This window comes from Mandrillus leucophaeus, unplaced genomic scaffold, assembly GCF_000951045.1.
Source record: "Mandrillus leucophaeus isolate KB7577 unplaced genomic scaffold, Mleu.le_1.0 Scaffold95, whole genome shotgun sequence".
NCBI classification, from domain to species: domain Eukaryota; kingdom Metazoa; phylum Chordata; class Mammalia; order Primates; family Cercopithecidae; genus Mandrillus; species Mandrillus leucophaeus.
The window spans coordinates 3,221,733-3,234,506 of record NW_012110363.1 but is presented as its reverse complement, the minus strand read 5'-3'; the positions used below and the strand labels follow the sequence as shown (position 1 = coordinate 3,234,506).

General features: G+C 37.7%; 1 protein-coding gene across 6 annotated transcripts in view; it reads right to left on the bottom strand.

Moving 5' to 3' along the window:
• The window catches only part of GRIA2 (glutamate receptor, ionotropic, AMPA 2), a 148,057-nt gene extending 137,747 nt beyond the window's left edge, over window positions 1-10,310 (bottom strand). For 4 of the 6 annotated variants that reach the window (XM_011970500.1, XM_011970498.1, XM_011970501.1 and 1 more), the window contains exons 1-2: window positions 9,323-9,865; window positions 8,647-8,787 (exon numbers count right to left, since the gene is read on the bottom strand). In XM_011970500.1, coding sequence (XP_011825890.1) covers window positions 8,647-8,787; window positions 9,323-9,410 — 229 coding nt within the window. In that variant the 5' untranslated portion in view covers window positions 9,411-9,865. Of the gene's footprint in view, window positions 1-8,646; window positions 8,788-9,322; window positions 9,866-10,086 lie in introns of those variants that run through there. The other 2 variants (XM_011970504.1, XM_011970502.1) reach the window with 2 other exon arrangements.
• Window positions 10,311-12,774: the final 2,464 nt, after the last annotated feature.

Genomic DNA, 12,774 nt, shown 5'->3' with positions numbered 1-12,774 from the left:
CTCTCAAGTACAACAAGTTATGCTGCCTCTTAGTTTTTCCCTTTTTCTCCACAGCTTCCCCTCCATCACTTTTAAGAAATACAGTAATTTCAATCTACAATAAGGAAAAAATATTTTCCCTTACCCTGAAACTATTTCTTTGAACATGCCCACTCTATCCTTTTATTCATGCACAAAAAAATATATATATATAAACAAATTGTTGACATACTCTTAGTGCAATATCTTGAATACTGATGCTAGAGAAATTGTAAAATGAATGCTAAGTCTGAAACAGAATGGTATTTTAATATAGAGAATTTTAGCTGCGAAGGGTTTATGAGCTGAGGAAACTTTTCTCATATCAAGTTATTTAACTTGAGTTTCCATTAAATTTATGCTGAAGTTAGACATTAATTTAGGTCATATTCTATTCTTATAGGGATAAAAAATCAGGCAATATTCCACTGTTTTAATAAGCATAGAATATACTTAGTTTATATAAACACATTTCAGTCATTTCTATCAATAAGTTGGGTACTTAGGAAGATTAGACTAAAAATATTTACATTGCAGGAGTACCTTCTCAGATTCACTGAAATTCACCAGCGTGAAAGTATTAGAGGACTACAACAAGTAAATATCATAGTATTTATAATGTAAAATCAATTTTACATGAAGGGTACATAAACTTCATATAAATAAAATGCCCTGTTGAAAGTATTTTAGAAGAACTAAAATTTAAGCCATTTCACAATTCAACCAAGTTTATGTTTATATTTGAAATACTGAAACAATCAGGAAAAATGTAAGTATTAACATAACCATAAATACATAAAATTATAAAGTAAAATTCTGAAGACCAATCCAAATAGTAAAACTATAAACATTACATATGTCATTTGTTTGAGAAATAAGGATACGAACATGTAAACAATCTAAGAAGCTAGCTACTCATCAATTCCCTTTCTATAAGGAATCTGGTAGCTCCTAAATTTATTTGTTCTGTTCAGCCGAAGATACCGATAAATTTCAAGACTCTATTGTGTTTTTTTGAGACAAGTTTTTACCCTGTCACCCAGGCTGGTGTAGTATCAAGCACTTCGGATGATTTTTCCAGTAACAAGATAATGTGTGAAAAATTGAACATGTAATAACAAGGTGTTTCACCCAAGAAAATTATCCACAGAATGAAAATAAGACAAAACAAAATTATTAGAAAACAAACCCTAAACATAGACTGCAGGCCCCCCCCCAAAAAAAGAAAAAATAAGGATATGAATACAAAATAATTTCACAAATTAATGCAAATAGAGCAACTGGTCCACAAAGAGAAACTATGTCCAGAAACTTCTCTTCCCAGATATCATCTAAAAAGTAAAAATAATACTTTTGTGATTCTGTACATTTTAAAAATTAAAGGAATTAATATAGAAGATTGTAGTATAAAATATCCTGGTTAGGGGCAGGGAGGGAGTTACTAAAACAATTCTAAATCCATTCAAGGAATATGTATGGTCACATCTTTGGAACATCTAAAACCAAAATTGAAGCTTGGCAGACCCATAACAGTCAGGGGCCTTATAAGGGCATCTCCTGTTCTACCCACTTGTAACAAGATTTTTGTTTTTGGGGTTTTTTTGGTGTGTTTTTTTTTGGGGGGTGGAGGGGTGGGTGCAGAGGAGCGTTCTTTTTTCTTTCTTTCTTTCTTTTTTTTCTTTTTTGAGACGGAATCTCAACGTCTTCAAGGCTGCAGTACAGTGGTGTGATCTCGGCTCACTGCAACCTCTGCCTCCTGGTTTCAACCTATCCTACTTCCTCAGCCTCCTGAGTAGCTGAGACTACAGATGCGTGCCACCACGCCCAGCTACTTTTTGTATTTTTAGTAGAGACAGAATTTCACCATGTTGACCAGGCTGGTCTTGAACTCCTGACCTCAGGTGATCCACCTCAGCCACCCAAAGTGCTGGGATTACAGGCATGAGCCACTGCGCCCAGCTGCAACATGGTTTTTGCATCATCCTAAGAGTTAGCATTTATAAATCCTCTTCAAAGTATATATTGTACATATATTCAGCATATCATTTTAACATACATCAATATCACTTTAGAGATAAAAATAACAACTTTGAAAATATCTAGGTTGTAGATGAAAGTGAAAAATATATTACACCTCTGTCTAAATAGGAATCAAGGAAGGTACAAAGTAAATTGTGTATTCTGAAATCCAAATGTACAGCAAATGCAAATTCTAACTTTAAAAATTATAATTTATGATAAGAACATCTACTGTAAAATTAAATGTGTTGAATAGGTAAATAATTATTAAGTGAGTCAATGCACTAGAAACAGAGCTAGACTTCGTGAAGAACACACAGTTAACAGCAACAAGGGCCTGTCTTCAACAAGGCCACACTTTACATTCTCCTTGTCAATTTTAAAATGTTTTCATTCTGTAAGTTAAATTTATCAAAGATGACAAAATACTTTAAAATTGAATAGCACTGAAAAATAATAGGTGTTAGACATCTTATGAATGGCATTGTAAGAATTACATTCCTTCTTTTTCCAAACTAGAAAAACCTGATTTGATAAACATGTTGATGTTTAAACATTTTCAAATCATGGGTGATTTTCTAATTCTAACATTGAATTCAGCAACTTATTTTCCTGTTGTACTGAAGACACACAGTCATACAAGAGATTTGGCAATTATGTAGATCATTGGAGAAAACCTGAGAAATTTTTACTTAAAATCATCATCATAATAAAAAAGCAAACACTTAATGAAATCTGGAGTATTGTCAGTACAATCTACTGTAAAAAGAAAGGAAATATAATCCACCCAGTTGCCATTAACATTTCAATCAAATATTTACATCATATACAAGATTTTAGCTCTGAATGAATGCACTGTTCTCACTTAAAAAAAATTGTTTAAAACCAGTTCTGTATCTCAATTTAGACTTTATTTCTTGTAATAGCATTTGCTCTGCAGATTCAGTACTTCTATTGACTTTTTCATAAAAAGGGAGGAGGAGGAAGAGAGGAAAAACACATATTCTCTGAAAACTCGATTATACAGCAACATACTGAAATAACTCAAAAACAACTGCTCTTTTTTAGCCTTCCTTAACATTTTCAAGGTTCTAAGAAGTTTGAAAGTTTGCTAAGTGATATTGGAAGAGATTATGAGAAAATTTGAGATCTGGGCATGAATCAGCAGTCACTTGTCATAACGTCTCAGTACAACGTCCCTAGCACTTTAAAGACGATGTGAAATGAAAATGCCCCATCCTTCTTCAGCCAGCAGGTTGAAGTTTGTAAGACTTTCAAACAGAAATAGCATAGTGTAAGAATAAATTCTTACTAATTTAAGCTTCTATAGCTTCATAAGGTAATTTTTATTTCAATACTTAGTGGCTCTCGTCTCAAAATAGAATATTTCAACCAATGCCATTCTTTGATTTCTATTTAATACACACTCAGTATGAAATTTTAACTGCAAATACTTCAATAACAGATTAATTATTCTGACATACAAAGAGGCATTTCCTCAAAATCTCCAATTGAATATAACTGAATATTTACAACACCAGCTTTTACAGTATTGTGTCCTGGCACGTGTTCATGGTTTTCTTCATAACATGAATTTTCATCATTGCTTAAGAAAGTCCAACTTGAGTCTAGTTTATGAAAGTTTTGCACATATGAAAGTCTGTAACTCTATTGAGGTGTTAGTAAATACCTCAACAAACATGACGAAACAGGCTAGTGTAGCCAATCTGTAACTACTTACACCCTATAACTATAAATACATACACACAGAAGTCCATTCATCCAAGTGCAATGAAGGCTTAGCAACCATCAATTAATTTTGTGAAGACAGATACAAAATCTCAGTAATTTGTGACTAAAGTTTAATGACAATAAATACAGCTCGAAAAGGATAGCTGGGGAATTGAGATTAAAAATGTTAAAAAAATATAATTTTAGAATCTTCCAAGAGCATTTACAATCTATTCTGTTTCTAACAGTCTTTATCTTCTAAAACACAAAATATACGGCAATCTATTTTTAAAAGGCAATGAAAGTTATTTTTAAGATAGCATTTTGAATAATTTTCTTCCAGTTAGATGTCATTTTTTTCAGTTTATCTAAATAAATTTGTTTACAATGTTTTAAAAGGCATTCCGTGTGCGCAACAGTTTTATGAAACAGCAATATTTTCTCCAACATCTCCATCTGCTGGCTTAGAGAAAAAGTAGATTTTTATTTGCTGTTTCCTTCAATTTAATATTTTTATAATTTATTTTGGTGTATGGAATTGAAATATAAAACTATTAAATTATCTTTAACTAGACTAATAACCATTTGTAAAATTCAGTCATCAAAAGAAATAGAAAGGGAAGGTTTTACGGAGTAAATTCAATATTTAATACTTTTAATTTTCAAGCTCTGTAGAATCAAGTACTCATGTTTATAGCCCTTTTACACAGTTTCATTTTAAGTAAGCTTTAGTACCTAGCAGAGCATCAAAGTTTACTAAAATCTTTTACAATGTAAAAATATTTTCCTAAAATTTGCTATTGATTTTGTTAGTTAACTACATACAATATGTGGTGTATATATATTAATGTGAAAGTTACTATTTTCACAAAAAGGCAGATTTTTTTAGTTGCTGTTTTAAACTGCTTGTGTTTAAGAACTACTAGAATACCCTCATACCCTCATACTAAAGCTCCTAGACAAGACCACAGCTACCAATGCACACTGAAGGCATGAAGGCCTACAAGGTTTTGAAAGCTATTCAAAAGAGCCTAGAGGGAAAAGGCTAGAAAAAAAAAAATGTTAACATGAAGAAAAGCAGTCATTTATTCTCTGACACCTTGAAGGCACTCACTAAATATTTATTGAATGAATGGTTGGATTCCTGGGACCCATCGCTGATTTCAACTGCTGAACACATCAGGTACTAATCTCAGGGGTTTTTTTCTGGTTTTATGCTTTGTATTTTTCATAATGAAGGCTTATGTTTGAACAACCTTCAGGAAAAAAAAATCTTGGTACTCTTTTCAGCTAAGAAGACAGGAAGGGAGGAAAGGAAAAATGAGTGAGAGAAGAGAGGAAAAGAAAAAGGGAATGATGGAGAAAAAATGAAAGAAACTAAAAATCTGTCTTACTGCCTCAGGTACCCATGGAAACAAATGGAACAAAATAGGTACTTTCATTATCCCACTGTGATTGTGAAAGGGAAGGATGTGGGAGCTCAGTAAGACACACACAGTCATTTTACCCAGTTCAGAATAGAATGACTTCATTTTCTTTGTATAACCTTAACCCATTCAGTGAATCTCCCTGGATCCTTATATCAACATCAACTTCAACATTTCCAAATAATTTCCTCCATCTCAGGAATAAAATTACATTAGTAAACTAATAACTTTTCCCTTTTGAAATTATATTACTAAGGTATAAAAATCCACTTTTTAATATGTAAATTTAGCTCTGTGGGATTTTTATGATTGGAAGAGCAAGCTATTTCAAGAGCATTGCATGATGATATCTATCATCTAATAATGTCATTCGCAAAATTCCTGAGATTTCTAGAGGAAATGGGAAAAAGATGTTTAGATCTTAGCTGTCAATGTATTTAATGCTGTTGCTTCCACTTTATAAAGGAAAGAATCACAGACTTCCCTGAATAAAAAGGCAATAAAACAAAGGATAAGCATTGGAGAAAAACCTTAAGCAGGATTTAAACGATCAAGACCCATCTTGACAAATTTGACACTGGAGATTTTCATCCATTTCTTGACTTTGTGATTGCAGTTTACATAAGCATCTCTCCCTTTCCCTCTCTCTCATTCTGTCTCAAAAGAGTTAAACTAATTTTACGTTTTCTATTGTCCATAGTACAAAAACAAACAAACAAACAAAAAAGGATACAAATTCTCTATTTCATTTTGCAATCTCTAAATTTTGAAATGTCTCAGAGAATAAAGAAATGGAGTCACAAACAAGTTAAGTGATTTGCCCAATGAGTTAATGTCAGCTCCAGAAATTTCTGTCCAATGAGCCTCTCTTCTATCACAGTACCCCCTAGTTCTTTTTAGCAATCAGTAGGATTACTTATAACATGAAAGCTGCAAATGTCATGATTTTGAATTCCCATGTTGTCATCTTCAAAATGTGTTCAGTTCCTGAAAATAGTTTGTTTTACTATCTTACTATAATAATCCGTGCAGGGGTAATTTTAGGCTCTGGAATTTGAACATATTTATTTTAGCTTCACTTCCTGAGGAGGGGAAAAAACTGTGCAAATGAAGACTTGATTATTCCAGCTTCTCAGAACTGTAGACAAATTAAATTGCGTGGTAATTTTTTAAAAGAAATCCACATGTTGATTACATGAATGTGTTCACTCTGCAAATGTATGAATTTACATATGTGTTTAATATATATATACACACATATTCTGGCTATATATTTTATTTTGGAAAAATTTATATTAAAAAATTCAAAAATGTTAAGAATGAGTATCTAAACCTAATAACCTAAACTAACCACAGTCTTTTATCTTTACAAAGCCCCAATACAGTAGTTTAGCATTTGTTGAAATCAAGGAATATTCATTTTGTCAATGGATATATGTTATTTTTTCAGAAAGTTCTCATCATTTTCACCAATGAGCGAACTTGTCAATCACTGACTGTTTTCAAAAAGTATAGCTGTCAATACTTTCACTTCACATTTAAAACCTATGTCCTTCCTATACCCACAGTCGTTCCTTAGGATTCATTACTTTTCAAAGCATTTTCACGTGTAAGTATACAATTATATACAGTTAGATACTCAGAACAGTTGCATGATAAACTTATAATTCAGGAAAAATTGGAACTTACTGATATCAAATGAATAGTCAAAATCTGTTAGGTAAATAGGTCAAATAGAGAAGCCTTCAAATTTTAATTAAGTCAATTTCTTTGTATGTCATGTACTAAAATTTTCTGAGATATTCTATTACGGGCGTTTTTCAAAGCTGCAAATCCACTTCAATTCTCCTCTTCTCTCTCTGGTTCTGTACCCCTATACCCGCTCTTCTTTCTTTTCTCACTTGCCGTCAACATTTGAAGAAAATATATAGCAGTGAAACCTTCTTAAATAGATCCATTATAAACAATTAAATCCCAAATTACCACACAATGCCCCTATTCTATCAGTCTAAGAAAATTGTTTCTTCATTAGTCCGGGTGACAGTAGTTGCAAGAGTTGATGATGGGCCCGATATGATAGTCCAGCTAAATCATGGAATATATGACTAAAGCTTAAAATGGGGAGGAGGGATGGCAACCAGTTGTTTGTGTGACGTGGGAAAGCTGCAGTTGGGCTTTTCCTGTGGTAATTTTCCCCAAGCTCCCTAGCCAAAGTGGGAAGTGAGCCATCCGCAAATCTCCCCCAAATTGTTATCTATGAAATAAAGACTGCGAACATTAGGACAGGAAAGAATCACCTCAGGGCGGGCGGCAGGAAATGATGGCAGCTGCTGGGAAGAGGGCAGGAAGGCACAGTGGCCGCGACTGCCTGCCCAAGCCTGCGCTGGGGAGCGAGCGAGGGGACCGGGCCCTCTGGCCTCCCCACCAATCCTTTTAGATCCCTAATTGTTTGGTTTCTGGTACTTTATTTGAATCCATCACAGAGCTTTCCAGAGAGTCCCTGAGCACTGCGTGGAGGGAGAGGGCTATTATGGAGCACTGCAAAGACTAAAATGGCTGATCGGCGACTTCTTCAGATTTTCAAACTCGGCAGGATCGCACAGCTTTCCAGTCCTTTTCCCCCCGGCTGCCTCTGCTGGGGCCCAGCTACCTGAGAACAAAGCGCGCCCGGCTGGCAAGCTGACCGCGGCGCCCCTGGCGGCCTCGCCCCTTCCAACTTAAGCGGAAGCGCAACTGAGCAGGAGAAATTGACTGTGCTCCCCATTGCCACCGCCTCCCCGCCCCACCCCCACGCCACCCGGCGGGCCTGGGCCTGCGTCAGCCTCGCTCCTCGCCCCTCGGGTGGGCCTTATGTAACAGCCCCGATCCCAACTCCAGAACCATTTCAACAACTTGTCCCAAAGAGGAGAACGTGGGGCTCGCGAGGGCGGTAGGGTGAGCCCAGCCGGGGCTGCGGAGCTAAACTGGGGGCCACGAGGGCGAGCTGCAGCTGCTGGGGCAGGAGGTCACCGGGCTCCAGCAGTCCCCCGTGGGATTTGTCCAACAGCCCGACTGCGCGCCTTGGGGAACGTGTTCTCTGTGGGCAGGGTGCCAACAGGCGCGCGATGGGGAGCGAGGTGGGAGGGCTTCTCCTGAAGCACTCAAGATGAGCGAAAACCCCTTGAACCCAAGAAAGCCGCCCTCCCTGACTCCAACCCTCACCCCAGCTCCCTAATGCGCACACTCTTCAAGTCCTTTCCCTCTCTCTTCAGCCCCCTCCAGCCAGCGGGGGTCCCCGAGATTACAGCCACCTTCTCTCTACACCGTCACACGCACGCGCGTGTGCAGTCACTCACACCCACACACTGACACACAGAAACGCACACACCACCCCAGAAACGCACACACACACACTCACACTCGCTAGCCTTCCGCGTGCAGCAGCAGAAAGGCATGAATATTCATTACTTACAAGCATTGGTGACTGCGAAGCTGTTTGCCACCTCCAAATTGTCGATGTGAGGTGTCAGTCTGAACTCCGAAGTGGAAAACTGAACCATCCCTACCCGAAATGCACTGTATTCTTGATCGGCGCCCCTAGGAAATAGCCCCCCTGCAAAGAACAAACAGCAAGCAAGAGAACAGTGTCAGTGCCCGGGAGGGAAAGGAGGGGCGCGCGCTAGCGCCCAACAGTCCAAGAGTCTCTTATTCACGGTAATGGGCCGAATAAACACATCTACGGACTCGGACAGCGGGGGTGGAATATCCAAAAGGTAGCCAAGAGGTCAAGACCCAGATGAGAGTCTGAAGACGAGGTAGGTGGCCAGAAACCTTCTCCTTTCCATGTAATCACAAGCTTTGTATTCAGATCCCAAGAAAATCTGAGCAAACTGGAAAATGTCGCTAAGGCAGAATTAATAAAATTTGGGGATCCGAAATGAGAGGACCTTTTCTTCTATTGTATCAAAGCCATACTTATTTCCTTTTGCTTCATCCTAAGAAAAACATGTATATTCTAGGTAGTTTAAATCTGGAATGCAGTCAAGGTATGACACAAGTCTACATGACATGAATTAATTTGTACACTGTGAACAAAGATTACCACCAAATTATGCACAATTCAAAAGCATAGCACAAAGGGTACCTACCTATCTGTATGCTGTTAGAAGAGACACCAAAAATCAGTCCCCATAAAACCGGAGAAAGGAGGACAGAAATATGCATAATCTTTTGCATTTCCAAGAAAAGTAGAGCATCCACAATATACCCCTTTTTTTTTTTCCTTTTCCTCCTCTTCCTTCTTTGGCTGTTTTCCTCTGCAAATTAGATCCTCTGCATTTTGAGACAGCAATTTAGCACCAAGCTGCTAAAACCTGAAGTGGAGGCAGAAGAATCCCTATTTCCCAGGTCCTGCTGGTGGCTGCTGATGCCCTGCGCCCTGTCCCCGCTCTAGAAGTCCGGAGGACTGGCTGAATGCAGTTTTCAGCCGAGCTGCCGCTGTGGTCCCAGTGTCTCGGAATATTCAGCACCCTCCCATGCACTCACACACACTCACCCTCTCTCGCGCTCTCTTCTCCCTCTCTCCTCTCTCACTCACGCGCGCGCGCGCACACACACACACACATACACACACGCACACACACACAGGCAAGTCACAGAGAGGGGTAGGCAGTCCCAGGCGCGCGTGCGCGACTCGCGGCAGGCGGCGGGCGCGCGCGCCCCCTCCCCCGCACGGCGCCCGGCACCCCGCACCGCCGTGGACGCGTCGCGTGCGCGGCGCTGAGAAAGCACAGCTCGGGGCCCGTAGCCGCTCTCCTTCCGCGAGACGTCGGGTCTACCGGGCTGTAGCGCCCACAGCTCGCCTCTGCCTTTCAGCACCGAGGACAGCGCGTCGCTCCCCGCCCGGAGCTACCTTTGTGCGGCTATTGCAGTTTTTGCGGAGATGCTCCAACCTGGACCAAATGCAGCAAAGCTGATTTCCGGCTGCTTTATAGAAGCCGAATTGCTCATTGTTGGCGGCGAAGCGTCCTCTCACCAGGCCCTGCTGTCTTACGTTAAAAATAATTTTGATTTTTATCTTCCATCTCCTGTGAAAACCCATTTAGCAATAGAGAAGCCCTGTCATCCACCTCACCTGACCCAACCGAAAGCAAACAAGCAAGCAAAGCACCATGGAGGAAATATTCCAAAATTGTGTAGTTAGGCTTCATGGGATGTAGCCAGGATCCGGGGAGAACCCCAAGTTCTATCTTTAAATGCTAAAGCCGCACAGGAGATCAAGATGGAATCTTTTAAATATTTTGCATGAAAATCCCATCTTTAGAGTATTTTCCATTGGGCTGTGATGCTGACTCGCCTAGTCACAGAGCGCACGGGTCTTTCTCGCAGCTTACACTGCAATCCCTCCCGTTGTAGAGTCATGTAGACTTCGTTTCCTAGAAGCCCTTGCTTTATACAGATTGAAAGTAAGAGACTCTGGTTTAACGAAAGGCTATTAGAGGAAAGTGATTAGAAGATGAAGCTAGTCTAGAAAGGCCGCAAAGATGCAGATTTTTTCCCAGAGACTTACTTAGAAATCTGTTTCCCCATCGCGTTTTGACCCTGGGTTTCCAAAAATCACTGCCTAAAGAAAGTAAGCTACCTCGCCGCACTGAACACGCCGGCCACTGAGAAAGAAAGATGAGGTTAGATATTAAAAGTTTGAGGGAAGAGAATTGATGGGGAGATAGACGACTGGACTTCCTGTGTGAAATTTATGCTCTTCACGGTACTTTCCAAGCCCATTCCTAGGAACCTGCTCTGACAATTCCCTCTGCGGACTCAGAAAAGCCCCACCAAGTTCTATGTCTTTAGTGGTTTAAACAAATAAAGAAGGATTGAGAGCAAGGAACTATTTCCAGGAAGAGGGAAATTGGAGCTTACAGTACTAAAAAGAGAACTGCTAGTATTCCAAAATGCCATGAGTCTATCAGGCTGCCTTCTTGTGCTTGCAGCTTCATTGCTGACTGCGTTATCTTATGCTTGCTTCTTAATCACATTGGCCTCAATTTTCCCATTTTCAAAATGATGATGAGCAAAGTGGCTTCTATGGCTCTTTGATCCTATATTGCTGTCATTTCAAATTATGACCTTTCCCTCTTTTTGATATAGTCCTAAACCATGAAGTGAGAATAGCTTTAATGTATTATTAAGCTTATAAACTATAGGCTAAAATATCTCTTAATTTTACCCCTTAGAATTTATTAGTATAAGTACTCCACACTATATACAAAGCAGGTCTTCTAAATAAAAATGCATTTAACCTTTAAAACATTAATAATAAAAATAACATATAAAATTAATTAAAATTACAATAAATCAATAAAAAATAAAAATGAGATATAACTTACATATATTCACAATTGTAACATAAAAAATAAATAAATCATACATTATTTGTGATGTGAGGCATAAAAAATGATTGGAAATTATTCCCTATTTAAAATTGTTAATGTAAAAGCACTAATAACAGAACAGAGCAAAATTTAAAATACCTCTGTAGTTATTTTCTTTTTTTTTCTCGATTCACTTGTTTCCACAGGAAAACTTTAATTTCATAGAAAGTAACTTAGAATTAAAGAGAGTGAGGACAGAGAGACGCGAAGCTTGAATATGAAAAAATGTGATGTTTAAAATGTGAGTTGAGGTAAATTGAATTTTTAAAAATAAGAATGTTTTAAAACTATTTTCATCTTAACCTATTTGAAAGTCAAGGGCAGATATGAACTCAAAATTGACTGAGTTACATTCTATAAAAAACAAATGCTGTAAAAATAACAATTTGCTGAATCATAGAGTATAGTAACTAACATGTAAGAGCTCAAGAAAAATATTACTGTCTAGTGGCCAATTACAATTTATATATAAGATGGAAATAAAAATTTTAGCAAACATGACTTGTAATTCAACTGCTAGTCTATGTACCTGTGTTCACAAGGTAGTTATGTATAGACCTTTCATGTATTTGAAAACTTATTTCCTATATCAGTGTAATTTTATTAATATGATCACTCATGAGACTTTTTCAAATTTCTTATAATGTTTTAATAGCATGTATGTTTCAAGCACAGAATCCTGTCAATATAAGGGTAATAAATTTAAATTGACTACAGTAAATGGTTATTTATACAAATACATGGAAAAATGCTGGAATTTATTTTTTGAATGTACACAGCTCTATTTTTCATGTAGCAACTACCTATTTCAAGAATATGTATCTCAAATTGATCACTAATCAATTTTGAAAATTTCACAACAACTAATCTACATTTGACTAGAATAGTGTGCTACAAGAAACAGAGTTTGTTATTTTCTGCCCTCTGCTGTTCAATTTTGGCAATTATGTAAAACTTTATTGCTTCTGCTGCAAGAATTGTAAGTTACAGTAAAAAATAAAAGAAATAAAAAATGTGATCCACCATATCATCTGTTAGTCTAGTTAGTTGGTTGGTTAACAGTTTTGAAATTACTGGCAGAGCAAACTTTTAGCTGACTTTATTATCAAAATTAAGTTTAAATGTCAGTGCAGTTCCTACTGAAGTAGTTTGACCAAAGTGGAGTT